The 19,481-nt window shown below is 32.7% G+C and overlaps 1 protein-coding gene across 1 annotated transcript in view; it reads left to right on the top strand.

Moving 5' to 3' along the window:
* LOC143240377 (protein bark beetle-like) overlaps positions 1-19,481 on the top strand; it is a 58,726-nt gene that overhangs the window by 23,184 nt on the left and 16,061 nt on the right. The window contains exons 4-7 of the mRNA XM_076482702.1: positions 631-969; positions 2,498-2,721; positions 12,465-12,732; positions 13,420-15,879. Coding sequence (XP_076338817.1) covers positions 631-969; positions 2,498-2,721; positions 12,465-12,732; positions 13,420-15,879 — 3,291 coding nt within the window. The remainder of the gene's footprint in view (positions 1-630; positions 970-2,497; positions 2,722-12,464; positions 12,733-13,419; positions 15,880-19,481) is intronic.

Here is a 19,481-nt window from a genome sequence, read left to right on the forward strand (position 1 = left end):
AATATGTTCAACTAAGACAGCTGTGTTTCGTTAACAAGGTGATTTGCTTTTGCAATGAGCTGCTTTCAGATGTGGTTGATGCAGTTAATTTAAAGGAGTGTAAGGGAAGGCTTGTGTGGGCTAGCTTTGAGAGTTTTATTTTAGAATTTAGTATAGTGGATGGGATGGTATATGTGGAACAACAGGTCTCTTGTTGTCTTAAATTGTATGTTTTATGTAAATTGTCTTCTAAATGAACTGAAAATTGTCTTTTTTGTGTGTAAAAAATTTAATGAAATTTAGGAGGAAGGAATAAATTGTGAAAGTGTAGACTTTTATAATAACCTATGATTAGAGTATGCTATTTCTAAAAGTAAACAAACTTGAGTTTAGGTACTTTAAATAGTAGAAAGTACAAAGAGAAATTCAGAGTAAGTTGAAATGTACAACGAATCAGATGTAAATAAAATAAAAAGCATTAATAAGTAAAGGAATTAGAATTTATGTGGATATTTTACTACATGAAAATACATTTTATCATACTTTTAATAACGGAAAATTAATTTGTAGTATGTTTCGTTATTTTTATTAACACAATCTTGAAGAATTAACACTCCACTACATTTTAAACATGGAAATTGATTTTTACAGATTACCATCAGGACATTGGTATTCAGTGTGAACCAAATTTACATGAAAGGTATCGAAACCATTGGGCAGGAATACGCTTTATTCATGCTAAAGCTAAAAAAAGAAGATTGCAAGTCTTACCAACTTATCAGTGGGTATCTCTGTCATCACTTAACTATGTTTCTGTTCTGTATGCTGGATGTACAAGTGATGGACAGGTTACATCAGCCATAACAGTTATTGGATATCCTCCAAAACTCAGTAACCTTGATGTTCGATACTCCGCATTTACAGGGTTAAACTTCACTCAGCCAGGACAAAGTTTTGTTGTCAGTAATAGCCAGGTTACTGATAACCATGGTAAAATATATTTATTATTTTAGGCAATGTAATATGTGATAGCATAATATGTAAAAATATCTCTGTAAAACTTTCATAGATTAGATACAAAATTTGTTCATTTTAGAGATGAGGGATCCTTGAGAGGTCCTTATCACACTTTATATGCCATTTAAGGGTTACTGAGAGTAAGGAGCACTAATAAAGCTATGGAGTAGGTCATTTACTTATTAGATTTATACCTTCATCTTTAATTAAGGAGTGGAGTTATGGAAATACAATATGAGTATTGTATCATGAAGTTGTGATATGATTGTATTGATACACCATCTGATCTGATTTATATATCTTCATGAAATTTAGCAAGTTTCCGGAAACATTAAATATTTTGTACAGAAAAATAATAAAGATTTCGAATAAGTATTTTTGCTAAAACTTAGAGTAAACAAAGGAGTGCCTAATGTTGCCTTCATTTTCTTTATAAAAAAAAATTGCGTGCAAAGTGACATATTAGCAATAGTAAAGTAGATAGACATATATTAATTTTTTTAAATTTTATTTCTCTTGCCAGCTTCAATTTAGTCAATCTAACGTGAAAATTAAAAGAAGCACTATAAACTTTGAAGTACTCAAATAAGAGAATGCTGGCAATATAAATATTAAATTACAGAAAAGAGTATCAAACTTTGTAATAAACCATTAGTAAAACTTCTGTATCTAGATAGATATATTGCAGCATCAAAATGTAGATGTGTATCAAATTGACTACTACAATGAGATATGCACTCCTAGTCTTTAATAAAAAATGTATGTTGTAACAAAAGAAAATTATTTTTATAGAGATGATTTGATATCATTTTAAGTATAGAAGTGTTGCAGTTTTTAACTTTTAAGAATAAGTGAAATATTTATACTTTAATAAAATAAAAACAATTTGTTTATTTTAAGTAAAATAAATCATGTATAATATTTCCCCATGTTGAGTGATAAGGAAGGTAGTGTTCATATGAACTAAGACATTATCAGAAATCTTACTCTTTTACATATCCTGTTGGAGCATATCATCATTATATGAGCAAGCATCAGATACTAAAGAATTGGTATTTATCAGTAATTACCACATTTTGGAAAGCAGGTTTGATAGGTGAAACTGTATCACAAAACTGCCATCAGTCTTGGTTTATTTAAAATTGTTTATGTATTTTTTTATTTTTTTATCTGATAGCCTAGTTGAAATTAAAGCTATTCTGGTATATGATTACATACCAATTTATCCAGTTTATTACCCATGGCAGAACTTTAAGTGTGTAATAATAATAATAATAATAATAAAAAGGCATGAAATTAAAGTAATATTTTCATTCATCAGTCTGCTTTTGTAGAATAACTAGTATCACAATATCATCTAGCATTATTTTTAACAGATACAGTACTCAAGAAAAAACCCCATAAAACATTAACTCGTATTTTAAATAAAATAAATTATGATATATCCTTTTCATAACTTTGTGAATTATACTTCTGATGTGTATTTTTGTTTTATTTTTAGGTTATGGTATGTATATCAACACAAGCAGTGGTCAAGGAACACTGCAGGGTGTATCTGTAGAGAATAACTTGGCTGATGGTGTGCGATATGTTTTCCATGACAACTATTTTCTAAGCAAAGAAAACTTTTGTAGCTCTGTTAACTTTGGCAAAGGCCAGGTTTATCCTCTGCAGCTCACTCACAGCCAGAGCCATGACCTCAACTATGTTCAGGAGTGTGAAAAGGTTTGTCTATAAATTTGTGCAAAACTAAAAATAAATTTTGAGAACAGAAGCTTGAGTAGCTAAGTTTTGTGACCTATGATATAGTTAGAACCTCAAATGAGTTAACCTTATTTGTACATGCCCAGCCTTGTACAGAGTGCCATTTAATAGGTATTTTGCATTTGATGTGAGACTTAACAATGCCTGATGTTACCTTACATTGCTGAATTTGCAACAGTTCTTGATAGAGTAGAGAAAATACCAGATATAATATATTGGGGTAGTTAAGAGACTTCAGATATACACTTAGGAGGCTGTGAAATACAAAGTTTATACAAATGTAATTTGCAAACTGTACAATGGACAAAATTATTTTTAATTTTTACATGAACATCTTTTCGTTTTCCAATTTATTACAGGTTGAATCAGACTTGCTATGATATTTCACACATATTCACACATACTCAGTATGAAAACTTTAAGACCTCTAATTTTTGTGTATGAAAGGCTTGTACTGTTGACTAAAAGCTTTGTAAATTTGGAATTATTACCACTATTACTTTTCCAATAGAGGGTTGGTTCATGCAGTGGGCTGACTCTGCATATATTCAGTAATTTTTTTATTAAACATAGAGTTGGCATGTGCAAAAATAGTATGGAGTTGTTGACAATTTTTCTGTGGTTGTAAAAAATTAGAGTTGAATTTGATAGCAAAGTGTGACTTTAAAATAAGCTTTGTTCTACAATGTTTTTAGAGGGCAATAGGCTCAAACCATTGTCATTTTTCTCTTGCGTATTTTTCAAGCAGAAGGATCATGCTGAAGACTTTATTTTTATTACTTTATGTAAGGAAATTTATTACTTTGACAAAAAGGTACAGTATATAATTCACTGTATTCTAGGTCTTGTTCTAACAAATAGATTTTATTCTTTGGCACCTTAATGGGCAACTGTTAACTATAGCAGTGTAATTAATTAATTGTTATTGTGAAAGAAAATTTTATGGAATATTATTATTTTTGTCATTATTCTTGAGCACTTAGATGTATATTTGTATAGTATAAAAAATCAATGTTAAGAAACTTTTCAACATATAGTTGTAAGTTATAGTTAGTTAATATATAATAGTCATTGGTATAAATATAGTTAAATTAGTAAGTTTGTATTTGTTATTCATCTGTATGGACCTAATGATCTCTGGTATTAAGTGAATGGCCTCTCAACAGCATTGTCATGCAGCACGCAAGGTGTGCACTTGGCATGGTGTTATTTTTGTTACTAAAATTTGGATAGAGCCAGTGAAAAAAATGTTGAAAAATTACTGTGCTTTATTGAGAGTCACACGAAACATGTAATGTATGTTCCGTGATGATGAGAAAACCCATATGTAGAGAAAATTATATATTTAAAAACAGCTGGAATGAGTAGAAAAGGCACTAAGAGAGGAGTGAACAATGTTTCGACCTTCTTCGGTCATCGTCAGGTTCACGAAGAAAGAAAGGGTTACTGACTGGAAGCTGACCACATGTTTTAAGGCAGTTGTGAAATTTAGTGTAGGAATGTAGAGGGCGTGCTTAGATGTTGGATATATTTATTAATATAGGTATAAAGGTGTTCCTTTGTATTGGTTTATTTTGGGCTTGAGTTGTTGTATAAGTAAGGCTTCTTTAATTTTGTGTTTGTTTATGTTTGCTTCTTTATTTAGTATTTGGGTCCTTTCTATGGTTATGTTGTGTTTATTTGATTTGTGGCGTTCGAAAACGTATGAAGGTGACTTTTTAGGATCTGTGAATCTGGTTTTCATATTTCTACTTGTTTCCCCAATATAGAAGTCGTGGCAGTTATCACATTGTATTTTATATATAATATTGGTGTTGTGTTGGTCAGTGTAGTTTTTACATAGTATAGACCTTAGTTTTGTGCTTGGTTTTTGAATAAATTTGGTATTAACTGGGATGTCATATTTTGTTGCTAGTTTATGTCAAATGTTGGTTATTTTTCTGCTGATGTTGGGAATATATGGTATGCAGCCATGTATGGTTTTGTGATTTTTTAATTTGTGGGGTATATTTACTTTTTTATTTGCTTTTTGTCTAGGTGTGTGTGTATAATGTTTTTTACAGTTTGTGGAGGAAACTTGTTGATGTTGATGAAGTATTGTTTTATTTTGTCTAATTCGTTGTTAAAAAATGTATAAACTATACTTTCCTAAAATAATATGAGTTTTCTTGCTAACAGTCATGCTTAACTTTACTCACAATAAATTCTGAAGACATTGTTAATTCTGATTATTCTATAATTTCTTTCTAAGGCTGTCTACCTTTAGTGTTGAGAGATATTCTATATGACTGTATTTTCAGTTCTTATTGGTCAACATATTTAGGTTATCAACACTGATTTGCTCAAATTGCACAACATCTCACATTTTCTTATTTTAAATATGATTGATCTTTTGCTTGTACCTACTTACTTTTATTGCTAGCAAACAGGATATGTCCACAAATTCTATTCCTGAAGAAGCTTCTGCTCATTTGTTCTTTCTTCTCACAGGCATATTTTATTTCAAATCTTGAGCCAATTTCAGTTACAAATATGAAGAGGCTAATGTTACATTGGATGATTCATTTCTAGAATCTTTATATTTTCCATTTTCTTTTGACACTTTTGTCACTGTTGACACTTAGAAATAAGCAAAATGTTAATATCCATCATGTTTCTCTTGGTTGCCATATGAGTGTTCTTTTAGCATGGTTATATTCCACTACTCATTTTTTTTTCTCAAGTTCTTGACACTCAGATCAACTATAGGAGGGAGTCTTCCATGTGGTTTGCCACTTTGACTGATCTAAAGTTTTATATTTTCCTTACTGTGATTTGTCTTGTTTTGAGATTTTATTCTTCCACACAGTTATTAGCTATTCTCATTTTCCAAATTCTTTTGGTTATAATCTTATTTCTACCTTGCAGTCTTTCTTAACTGCCACTGATTCTCTATGTTGTAGGTTTTGTACCATGTGGCTCTTAAGTTACTTTGATATTTTAGCCAGTTGTGCTGTGTTACAAGGAACTTATTCCCTGTTCACAAAAAGCATCTCAACAAAAGCTGATTAAGAGTTCTGGCTTCTGAATTTATTTTTGGTCATTCTTTTTCTTTGAAACACTCAGCTTATAATGTTCATTCTCCTGTCTACTTTTTAACTGATGTTTGAGACTTTTGTATATTCTTTTTCAGTGTACTTAAGTGGTAATGCAGAAATAGATGATATGAGCCTTAAGCCATTCAGTGACCCTGTTCTATTTCAAGTGATACTCCCATCTGGACTGTTGGTGGCTATTTTATATTATATGATTATTTTGGGAACTTTTTAATTGACAGATCCTTCAGTCTGATCTTTATTTTCATTTTATATGCAAAAACGGCTCATTTGGGTTGAGAAAATATTTTACATAGAAGAGTGAACAACGTTTCGACCTTCTATGTAAAATATTTTCTCAACCCAAACGAGCCGTTTTTGCATATATATTTCTCTACAAGTGGGTTTTCTCGACGTCACTGATATTTATTTTCATTTTGTTCTCCCTCCTCCTTCTTTCTGTTCATTCAGTGTCTTTTCTTTACAATTCAGTTTACTTACTAATTTTTGATCAATAATTCTGACCTCCTTTAGAAAGGAGCAAACAAAATTGTTTATTATGTTTCCTTGTCTTTTTAATAAGTTTCTTTTTGGTTCCAAAAAAAAAGCAAGCAGGAGACTGGAGACTTGTTTCAGTTTAATGGTGGCACTTTTTTTTTTTAAAGCAAAATTATTTTGCAGTAGAGAATAATAATTTGTCTGTGTAGTAATGTTCTAAAGTAACTGAATTAGCTGTTATTTTTATTCTAGTTTGTCAGTACTGGTGATTCCAAGTTTCATAGCCTGTGACACTGTGTTGGGGAAACTACATCATTCTGGTTTGTTATTTTCTTGGGAAGTAACAAGTTACATAAATGTCTTATAACTTTAGGCTGTTTAGTGTGTTTGTTTTGAGTTTCTATTCCATGATTCTGTGTTCATTCATTCACAGTTTTATTGTGGTGGCTTAAATCATCAATAAGGGTACTCATTCTCACAGCATTAATTTTAGTTTTTTTTGAATTTTTGCTTCATTTCTAACATGTTCATCCTCAAGCCCTCTGATTTTTCAGTGGCTCATGATAGCTGGATCATCTGATTTATTTCTTCACTATATCAGATAATTATCTTTTTCTACTCTACTTGTCTTGATTTCCATATCCAAATTCTTTGTTAATTAGTCATTCTTAGGAGAATCTCTTACCTTAAGCCTACTCTTTCTCTTAACTTTTTTTCTCAGTTAACCCTTTTGCAATGGGCTTGGTATAACATACACTAATTTGTATACGCATTTGCACATGTTAAGTATTTACATTATAACTTTTGATACAGTACATGTATCTCTAAAAACTTTGATAAGGTTTTAGTAATATTACAAGTTATTATGTAGAGAAAAAATCAGATTTTTTAATGAAATATTTAAAAAAATATTTGTTGGTTAAAATATTGAGACTGTTTTGTTACTAGTCCGAGTGCGAAGTGATTTCATGTTATGATTAAAAAACTATTCTTCACCCTAAAAATCTGAGATATTATACTCTTCAAAACAAGAAACGCAAAAGGGATATTTTTGTTATTTTAAAGAGAAATATATGTAATAACGTTACAAGCTCAGAGTATGTGATGTTACACGTGTTAAGGCACTGATTGCCAGACCAAAATGACAATAAAAGTTGTGCACTTTGAAAACGGAGGAAAACATCGGATTTTTCGCCAAAACGCATGTGTGTCCAATAAATTTGCTTAAGAGATCTGCATGTTTTGCAAGTGCAACATGTGCAAAATCCCTATAAAAGTGACAGGTTCTTGGTATCCATAGCACAGTGTTAAGCCACCGACACGCAATACAGTTACGCCAAGACTGACTGAAGCACAACGCCATTAGTGGCTTGGAAGCAGGCGAATCTTGATCAGATGTTGCCAGAGCTGTGAATGTCCACCCAAGCACCATCACAAGGCTATGGAATCGTCACCAACAACATGGATCAACTTGTGACCGTCCACAATCTGGCAGACCTCCTGTGACCACGTCCGCACAAGATTGCTACATACGGTTACGTCACCTTCGGGATAGGACCACCACTGCGACGTCTACTGCCTCAACCATACCAGAGCTGCGTAGGATTTCCGATCAGACCGTACGCAACAGTCGACGAAATTCTTAGGCCCCATGTACAACCCATCATGGTGAACGTCAACGACCTTTTTCAACATGATAATGCCCGTCCTCACACAGCCCGACTCACCACTGTCTTCTTGAGACACCACAACATCAACGTTCTTCCTTGGCCCTCCAGATCACCAGATTTAAACCCCATTGAACATCTTTGGGACGAGTTGGACCGACGTCTGCGACGGCGACAACCTCAACTGCAGACTCTACCTCAGCTTGCAGCAGCTTTGCAGGCTGAGTGGACAGCAATTCCACAGAATGTGATTCGTCATCTCATCGCTTCCATGGGCAGGAGATGCCAAGCAGTTATTGATGCTCATGGGGGGCATACTCGTTATTGACGTTGAGTGAGGTTAAACTTCACCTAGTGAGCATGGACTTTGCCTTTGCAGACTTTGGATGTTCAGCAGTGAATGTGCAAAGTTTCACACATGTCATACAGAACTACCAGGAATAAACTTGCTAACAATTTGTCTCATATTTTGCCTTTTGCATTTCTTTTTTTGAAGAGTATATTTGTGTAATCTTTAAAACCTCCTAAATACATTTCATGTGTTTGCTTTCAGTAAGACTTTGTTTTCTATACCTTAACTATGTGGGGTCTATCAATTGACCACATCATAACCATCATAAAAAAAAATTAGTTAATAAATATAAATTATTTTTTTCATGGTGGAATGATTTGCCTAGTATGACACAAAAATATGTTTAATCTAAATAGCTTAAGTCTTATAACATATATATATATTTTAATTTTTAATATATTGATCCTTCCAATTGTGTCTAGCTGACATTACATAACTTTCATTGGCATGGTGCACTGCACTCATGTTACTCTATCTAATAGTATAAAAGTGACCTTTTAGTCTTACCTGTCTTAGCTGTGTTTTAGTGGAGTAGTATTTTGTAATATTCAGTCACATTGAAATTATTATAAGTTATATATGTATATAGATAGATTATTACTAATTAGAAGTAAGTTATGGAACTTATTTTTGTTGAAATATAGAACAAATAAATAAAGAAGTAAGGTAAGCAGTTTTCCCTTCTAGCTGTGACGTCTGAACTCAATTTGCTACTGGACATAGGTTGCTAAGCCTTTTAAAATTTTGCATGCAGAGTATATCAAACAGATTGAAATAGCTGAGAAAACCACTAGGGGGCATTCAAAACTGTTCATTGGTTATTCACATGCCATATTTTGAGGATGCTTCTTTGCTTGGTGAAGTTCTTGTTGTTATATATTTGAGTGCAATAATTTAAATCACACAGACACCGTCTCGGTGCCAGATGTCAGGTTCCCAAATTGATCATTTAGTTTCTAACTTGAAATAGGGGGGTACAGATTTTATGAACTTGAGGTTAAGGTAGTATGAACCTCTTTTTGTACCGCCATCAGATGGCTAGGTTTTAGATTGTAGTTGACTTCCCGTCAGTATTATTCACTTTTCTACCTTCATTTGGATGTCAGTACTTGATAGCCATGGTTTTGGATTGTAGTCAAAGTTGCCTGTAGTATGATCCTCTTTCACACCTCCATGGATGTTGGTACCCAGTGGCCAAGTTTTAAATTGTAGTTGACTTGCAGGTGGTATGTTCCTCCTTCTTATCCCCCACATGGATGTTGGTGGCTGGGTTTTTAATTGTAGTTTATTTTCTGATGGTATGATCCTTATCTATCCCTTGGATAGATGTTGGTTTCTGGCAGTATAAGTTTTGGATGTAATTGACTGTCTGTCAACCCATTCCATTACTTCTAGGTGCAATCATTTAATCTTACCAATTTTTCTTTTTTGAAAGATTGAGTTTCATAACTTTAATATATAATGTATGGTTTGGATCATTATCCTGCCACAATGGGCAAATAGTATACTTGGTTTAGAACTATTGTGATCTTCCATGTATGATATTCAACTCCAAAGATCTATTTGGAAATGTCCTTTGGATACTTTCAAAGGATGCTTTTTTCTTTCTCTTGCACCAGCCCCTTCACATGCTCAGTGTAGGATTTTAGTTATTTATATAACTAAAGGTAATGTACCATACTGGAAGTAATAATTTTCCAATACTTAAATTGCATTTCTAATAGGCTCTTACCTCCTTTCACATTTCCACTGAAAACTGTTGCCTTCATTTTCTGTCAAAACTCGATGTGATAATTTTGTAGAATTGAGCAGAGGGAGTGACATATATCAAGAGTATATCATACTTTTAATGGTGGAGGGTTGTCTCATGATAATTTGCATGCAAGATACATTGGAATTAGTGCAATCTAGGTGCTGGAGATTCAAGGCTTGTGACATTGAATTTTTGCACGTGAACAAGAATAGCTATTTGTGTGAGAAAAGGTAAGTAGTAGTTAAAAATACATTATCAGTATAGAAAAATTATGACTTACCTGGCTTTTACCTATGTCCAGTCATTAATTGTTATTAGTCTCCTCTGAGACTTTTCACCTGCACTCTGAACCCGACTACCTGTTACACTGATCACACTTAAGAATGTGCATGGCTTTACATGAATGTGTTGCTCATACTCACATTTTCTTATATTTTTTTAAGTATACCTAGGGCAAAGAGTTACCCTACTAAAAATAATATCTTCTCTTTTCTTAGTGCCTTCATTCGGTCCAACTCCATTCAAATCTGATTTCCTCTATTCTATTCTCCCATGAATTTGGTTCCTTAATTTTGCTTAAGTTTTAGATGCTGCTGAAGTTTGCCTGATTACAGTTTTAGCTTGTCATGATGAAGGTTGCTACCTTGTTCCATAAAAATGCATTTTAGAGGAGTCTGTAATCCTTACCAGAGACTTTTCCAGTTTCCTTCCTCATAATATTATAAGTAATTTGGCTTTTGGTGCTTCAGAGGTAAGTCTACTTGTCTGAATTTTATATTTTAAAAATAAAATTTATTTTATAAAGTACTTCTGAAATACATTTCCACCCACCTCCCCACAATTAGGAGATAAGTGGTTTTTCATTGTGATTACAACTACAAAGTCTAGATTGTAACAAGAAGGTAAAGCTTATGCATGTTCTCCTGATGCACATTCAATAATTGACATGGACAATGGGGAATTGGAGAGCTTTTTGAACATTATAACATGTTGCCCCATATGACCCAACATAATGTTTACTGATGTTTACATGGAATTTAATGCGATGAACTGGATTGTAGTCACAGTTGCCTGTGACTCCTCTTTCACACCTCCATAGATGTTGGTCCCTGGTGGCTGTGGTTTGGATTGTAACACTCACGATGTACCTAGTTTAGTGACATCGCCAGCATTCATATAAGTGATGTCTCGCGTGCACACACACAATCACACACAGAGAGAGAGAGAGAGACATAGACAGACAGACACTACAGGCCCACAGAAGACAATAGTACATACAAACCATATAGGTACATGTACGACCACAAACGTACAGCGTAACAGACGTATCCATTTAACTTGGGTTCGTGGCAAGATAGAAACAATAAAGTAAGACTTTTATTAAATATTCTATACAATCCAACACTTACATTATCAAAATCAAGACAATCGTTCGACTAGCAGGTACATGGGGAGTCCCTAATTCAAAGTACAAATCCTCCATTGTCTATTGTAAGAAATCCCCTGTAGTTGTGACCACACTAACCTCAGAGTGAATCTATTTATAGGTGTTCTTATGTGCTTGGTTGACAATGATGGCATAATTATAATGTAACAACAAAATTTTGAATACATGTAACATGTATGAAGGCAATATTACAAAACACTCAACTGTACAAATGCATGAGTTATCTCAAGGGTAAATATCAATTTTCCTATATTCAAGTACTGTGCATGAGAGAAATAATTCTCGATGAGGATGAACATGTGTGTGATTTGGGTTTCTGGATCGTTCCTCAATTTGGATTCATTTGGAAGGGCATAAAACTCAGATATTGTTAGGACTTAGATTCAAAAAATGAAATTGGGCTAGCTGTGGCTACAACACGTACTCTAAGTGTATCAAGGACACTTAGAACTTAAGTCGCATCGATTTTGACAGCATGAGAATAATTCAATCAAGAAAGGCTTTTGATATTTCATAGGTAACTATATATTTGGAATTCATCTCAGTTCTAAAAATGTAAGAATTTATTTGTCATTTGTCTGTATAAATATGGTTAAAATAATTAAACTTCATGTACTCAATAGTGTATTTAACTTTAATTAGAATTACTTTTACAACAGCTAATTTAATCTACAATTTTAAGATTACTTCTTTTTCAACTTTTAGAATTTGTTTAAAGTTTTGATTGTATGTGTTATTCATTTCACTCATGAAAAATATTTTTTGTTGAATGGTAAAGCAGAAGATTTCACTTTTATATTGCAGTAATTCTCTGGTACTTTTTATTTATATTTAGTTAAACATTATTTACAAAAATATTATCATAGTGTAACTCATTTGTACAGCTGGTATGTATTTTTTCCCCTCTGTCTAGCTGTTTGAATTAAATCACAAGTATGGCGAGCAACTTACTGTTCATTTTCCTGCCTTAATGTCTGATGAATTAGATGAAGCATCTGCTTCAGTGATTGAAGTATATAGTGGAAGGTTTGTTGATCCAAAACTTTTGCTAGGAAGATTTCCTGTTATAAATAACACACGGCTTCAAAGTTTCACTAGCACTCGAGACAGTATTCTTGTTCGTTACAAGCCAGTGTACAACAGAATGGTCTTCTTCACTGTGGAAGTTGTAGCAAGCTTTGGTGAGATATAACAGAATAGGAACTTAGAATTCACAATGAATACTAGTTTATATAATTGTCTAAAAAACAGTATGATGCCAGTTGTTTTCTAGGTAGAACAGGTTTAGAAAGTTAAATATCAAATGCTCTATTTTACTTCTAATTTTATTTTAATACATAAAAAATGTAGCTGTATCATTTTTGTTTTTTAAGCTTTTTCAGTAAATTAAGATACATGGGATTTATGAATTAAAATATATCATTTTCCATGTCTTTTTTTAAGAATGTGTAAAATTTTTGTTTCCTCATGTGCTTTGCAACATAGTATAAAGGAAGACATGTTGTCTTAGAAAGAAAAACCACCACAAAATATATAAATCATAAAATTAATTTCGCTTGTATTATTTTAAATAATATTTGAGTTTTACAATTTAGATGTAATTTTAAAGTGATATTTTTGAGTGGTACTTAAGAAAGTACATTATAACATTGTTCATGTGAGTTGATTCTATAACTTTTAGTATTAAGACTGTTTCAGTCATAATTTATTATTAGAAACAAAAGAAAGAGAACCAGCAAAACATAGATGAATTGAAATTTTAAACATATTTCTGTCCGTTTAATACTTTTTACAATATGTTATTATTTTTATTAAACTTAGAACATATTTTTATACATTTTTATTCAAAAGTGCTACTTTATTTATAGGTAGGGCTCAAGACTTGGAATTAAATGCTTGTAACATAACAAAGAACATGGGCAGAGGTGTGGTAGTAGAAAACATGCGAAGTGGAGTTATTTTGAGTCAGACTTATGTTGCAAAAAACACACATGTTGCTGGATTACATGTATTAGGTGGTGCTGGTGATGTTATTATGAATAACAGTGCTATTGTTGATAACATTGGAGATGGAATTAACATTTCTTATAGTGGAGGCTATCAACATTATAATCTTTCTGTTATCTCAAGAAACACTAAAATAGGAATTGCTCTCTGGTTTAATGAAACTTCCACAACACGAGCATTTAATTTCACGACACACTTCACTAATTCAGAAATTGTGGGAAATGGAGAATACGGTATGCTAATTGGAAACATCTGTAGAGCTGATTCATTTTGGAATATTAGCATGAATACATTTAAACAAAATAATGATGCTGCAGTCAAATTTTTGTCTTGTTGGTTTATTAAAACCAATTATAGTTCTTCTGTTGAAATAACAAACAATAAATTCTCTGACAGTAGAAAGCTGGCAGTACACTTCGCTCCAGCCTTACACCTTAAAGCTACCATAGCTCATAACCATTTCATGAATCACCAGACAGGTGTTCTTTTCATTTCCAACAGGTATTTTGATGTGTATCGTGAAGTTGAAGTATTTGTGATAATTAAGTCAAATCTGTTCCAGCATAATAAAGGGATGTACACATCAAATATTGGTGTGCTTGATGGAAGTAAAGCACAGAAAATACTATTCACCAAAAACATCATGCTGCAAAATGAAATTAGTGAACCATTTCCTGCTCTAAATCCTCGTTCTCGAGTAGCTGCTGTAGTAGTGGTTTCATCAAGTAATGTAGATTTGGTGAGGAACCATTTTGAGAATCCACTGTCACGTTATGAACTTGGGTCACACTTGGAAGGACACAATAAAGTTATTAAGGCTTCATTGAATTACTGGGGACGTATAGGTAAAAATCAAGTGCGAGAACTTTATGAACGTATCTTTGATCGTAAAAATCGTTACAACTTAGCAAGAATTGAGTTTCTTCAGTTTCTGATTTTTCAAGATCTAAACACTGAAGAGGCTATATCAAATGTTGATGAGTCAGAAAAAATCATATGGTTCAAAAATGATAAAGTGATTGGAGGAGAAGTAATGGGAAATGAGGAACTCGCACCTGGTACTTACCAAGTTGTTAAAGATATCTTCATCAGATCAGGTAGCCATTTAAAAATTCACCCAGGAGTCAATTTACAGTTTGAGCATTCTATTGGAATTATGGTTCAGGGAAAGCTGGAGAGTGAAGGACAAGGTATGAAAATAAATTTTGGAATTACATCACAAACAAAGAAAACTTCTTTGAGCACAAATGTACGTCTCTCAAATAACACAGAAGGAAGATTGGAAGTACAGGTAAACAATCGATGGGGTACTGTCTGTCTGTATGGTTGGGATACTGAAGATGCTGCAGTAGCATGTCACCAGTTGGGATTAGTGCTTCATCCTCAGGACTGGCTTCTGGAGAAGTCACAATTTCAGGACCAGGAAAGTTCTAGTAATGTTATCCTGAGCAATGTTCAATGCACTGAATTAGATACTGACCTGACAACCTGTAAAGCAGAGAGAGATGATGATTTTGAAAATTCTTGTACAATGATTGTTGGAATCCGATGTTACCAACCATCTTGGGCAGGCATTAGACTGGGAATGGATGCTGATGAAAGTATTATTAGAAATGTTGTGATCCAAGAAGCTGGGCTATTGGATTATGCAACTCACATTTTTAAACCAGCACTCCAGCTGGATCTTAGTCACCATCAACTTAGTGATCTGGAAATACTAGGAAACCCAGATTCAGGAATTGGTTTCATGTGGAATGATATTTTCTACTTCAGAGGAAACCAAAAGATCAGTAAGAGCAAGATTATCAGAAATAGGCTTCATGGTATAATAACTCATTCTCAAGGTCTTGATATCATTGAAAATGAATTTGCTTATAATGGTGGAAGTGGCATACATTATGATCCAGTCTTTACAAAAGCAGAGCACATGGACCTACTCAGTTGGATTACTACTAGCAGTTCACACATAATTCTGCCACGTGATGCTAGAAACTACTACAGACTTCCACAGAATTCTAGAAAATATGTTTTCTTTGAAGATGGTTTGATCTCTGAAAGACGTAGTGATATTGAATTTAAAATACTGACAGATTCTGGCATGAGAATAGGAATAATGATTCTTAATCCATTTAGCAAAGAATCTACAGAAGAAATGATGGTGTATGGGGCTTTAGAAGTTCGAGAAGACGTTCCAGTGTGGGATATACGAAACAATCTTACCTCCTTTCCACTCAGAAGCCCAGGATCAGCTATTCTAGTTAAGTACAGAAGGGGAAATAAACCTGTTGGAGATGCCATTTTGTATATTGCATCAGTTGGAGGTAAAAAGAAAATTCAGTGCTATTTCTTTTTAGAAATTTTTGTGTATATTAAGAAATTGTTAACAACAGGAAATCCTCAATAACCTTGGTACATGTAATTCCTTTGGGCAGGATTATAGAAGTTAATGTATGCGATCTTTTGTACGTTTTTATTAGCTATACGTTTTGCACTAGCAATACCACATGTGGGGTGTTTGTGTACCCAATTCAATTCTATTACTCATCAGGATTTCTACAAGTCTACCCTCAAATTGAAAATTTTTTTAGACAGGGTTATAGTAAATTAATCTATGATACTTTTGGGCTTGATCAAATGCATTAGTTGAAAGTGTTTGTCCTCCTGACTCCAAAACTGTAATTAGATCTTAAATATGTTAAGATATGATGGAGCTGTGAGCTAAAACTTTGTACTTGAAAAAAATCAACGAAAAAAACTTAGAGCCATTATGCTGAGAATAAAGTTTTGTAATTTTCAGATTTTTTTTTTACATATAAAACTAGACTGAACTCAGTTAAACAAGACTGATTTATCATTCCAGTTGTATGCATTCTTCTCAGTTTACTTAATATTTACTATTACAGATGAAGTAGATGTAAAAGTTCTTTTAATTTTAAAAAATTGTATCACTTATATATAAATCTTTTAGTTTCAGTTTTGTGTATATACTTCATTTTCCATCAGTTTTTAGTATCAAAAGACTTCAAATTTCTCTTGTTTTTGGCATTTATGTTTTCAGCTTCTCAGTAAATCAGTGGCAAACCTTAAGACTTATAATGTTAAAATTTGGTTTCAGTTCTTGCAATTGACACAATACAGTTAACTTAAGAAAAAAAATAGTAATAGTACTTTTATTTAAGAAAAAAAATCAAAACATTTGGAAAGATTTTAAAGGTATTGTAATTATGTATTACACTTCAACTTTGTACCAGAGCTGGTGTTACTTGTTTTGCCACACTACTGAAACACTGACAACTTTTCTGTGAATCATCTGTAGGCAGCACCAGTGTTATGTTTTAGTTGTATGCTTGAATGTAGAATACTGATTCTAGTAGATGGGAAATTGTTAACAGCTGGTGACCAGAACCAATTTTTTTACGTTCATTTTTGTCATTTCCTCAGAATTTGCCACCCTGTTCAGATGCACATGCTGCATACCCAGTCATGCTGATCCTCCTATATATTCAATGAGTTAAAAAAAGATCTTATGTATTGGAATTACAAAGGAAAGTTTAAATTCTGTATACTTAACTACATGAAAACTACATAATGGTTCTTATATTCATCATAAAAGTTGTACAAATTTTAATTTAATCTGGGTAGTCTCTACAATACAATTAAATTTCCAAACTGGACATATTTTAGTTGAAATTCTAAAAATTTACAAAGTAGAGTTTATCTCACTAATAAGATCTCAATACATATAAAATATAAAAACAGAACTTAAATCATTACATATCTTAATATACATAATGAAATGCAATAGTTGGGCTTATCTAACTCACAAATCTGAATACATGTAATAAAATACAGGAGTTAAACTTATTTCACTAACAACACACTTCTAGTTAGCTAAACTTGTAATACATGATTAAGAAATCATTGCCAAGTATACAGTACTGTGCAAAAGTGTTAAGACAAAGTCAAAACTAAGATTACATGCTACTTTCAAAGAACAATGAAGGTTAAATCGCAGATGAAACATCAAAATTTTATCAATTTTCAAATTTTGTACAACAAAAACTTAGTGGATGTGCTTTGAATTCAGCAAATATTTAATATTTTGTGTATCACCCTTCTGATTTAATAATTGCAGGCAGTCTTTTAGGCATTGCTACAACATATTTAATAAAACTATCTCTTTGGCTTTTACTCCAAATCTCTTTGATACACTTTTGTAATGTGTTTTTTTTTAAGTAACCTTTAATTTATGGTGTTTTTGATCTATTAAATCTCAAACCTGTTCATTTGGGTTGAGATCGATTGTGTCATTTGAATGACCTCAGCAACTTCTTTCTCAGCTAAGTAATTTCTGCATCGGTTGGATGAGAGTTTAGGGTCATTACTTTCTTGGCAGTAATATCCTTTATCAATAACATGCAAACCATTGGATTATACCATCATGGATTAGTATCTGATGGTATTTGTGTTGGTCTATTGTTACATCTATTTTGCAGACACCTCCAAACCATCTTATGCCTTCCCATGCTTCATGGTAGGTTATGTGTATTGAGGTAAGTACCTTTTATCTTTTTCCCAGTGGATGTGCAACCTGTGCTTTGAATCAAAGATTTCAAACTTGGACTCATCCATCCATAACATTCTTTTCCAATCATCAGCAGTCCAATTTTTCTACATTTTAGCAGAGTACAGTCATTGACAATGTTTTAAGAGATCATAGTAAAGGTTTTGAAATTGCTACATGACCAAATTTTTCATTCTTGTTGAGTCTTCTTGATACTGTACAAATGGATACTTTTCTGTCACTTGGAACATAGTATTTTATCTCATGTTTAAGATCAGTATCAGTTCTCCTTCCATCCTGAAGGCTGCATAAAAAAGATAACATCAGCATTATTGAGTTTAGGTGTTCTGCATTTTCCTTTACCATTTTCAAATAGTCTCTTTTACATAGTACTGTATTTACAGTCATGGTGTGTTTTAACATTATTATATAGAAATTAGTTATGTAAGCAAATATTTCTAATCATACTGCAAAAGAAACTAATCTGTTCTTTAAGAAACTAAATCAGAAAACAACAAATACAGGGTCATTATAAAGTCCTTGTGCAGTTTTAAATTTTCATAACTTCAGTTTTATACATGATAAATTCAACCTGTAAAAAGGGTTAATGAAATAATTTATTACTATGATGGATATTCAAAATGTCCACCATCATTACATATAAATACCATGATGTGATTTTGAAGTTCTACAAATATTTATTGCAGTTGAATTTCAGTAATATCCTGAATCACATTGCTTATCCTAGTTTGCAGGTCATCTACACAGCAAGGTTTTGTTGAATAAACGCTTGTCTTTACCTATCTACATAAAAAGAAATCCAGTGGGCTCAAATCTGGTGACTGTGGTGGCCAAGAGAGTGGTCCACCTCTTCCAATCCATCTGTTAGGGAAATTATCATTCAGAAACTGCCTAACTCTAAGAGCAAAGTGACAAGGTGCACCATCTTGCTGAAATGCTGTATCAGGAATAAAGTAATATTGCAGCATTTCTAAAATTACTCTCACCATCAACAACCCGTTCTTCAAAAAAGAATGACCCAATTATGTGGTCCTTTCCTAATGCACACCAGACATTAATCTTAGAAGAATCTTTTATGTTCCTCAAATTCATATGGCTCTTCAGTGCCCCATATGCAGCAGTTATGCCTGTTGACTTTACCACTGATGTGAAATGTTGCTTTATCTGAAAACATCAAATAGTCAGAAAATAAGGTATTAATTAAAATTTTTTCGTTAAATTTATGACAAAGTCAATCGTGCATGATAAATCCTCTTCCAGCAACATTTGTCAGATTTGTAATTTGTAGGCTTTCATTTGAAGTTTCATTCTGAGAATTTTACACACTGTTGTGTCTAC

The sequence above is a fragment of the Tachypleus tridentatus genome, chromosome 13 (genome assembly GCF_004210375.1).
Source record: "Tachypleus tridentatus isolate NWPU-2018 chromosome 13, ASM421037v1, whole genome shotgun sequence".
In the NCBI taxonomy this organism is placed as follows: domain Eukaryota; kingdom Metazoa; phylum Arthropoda; class Merostomata; order Xiphosura; family Limulidae; genus Tachypleus; species Tachypleus tridentatus.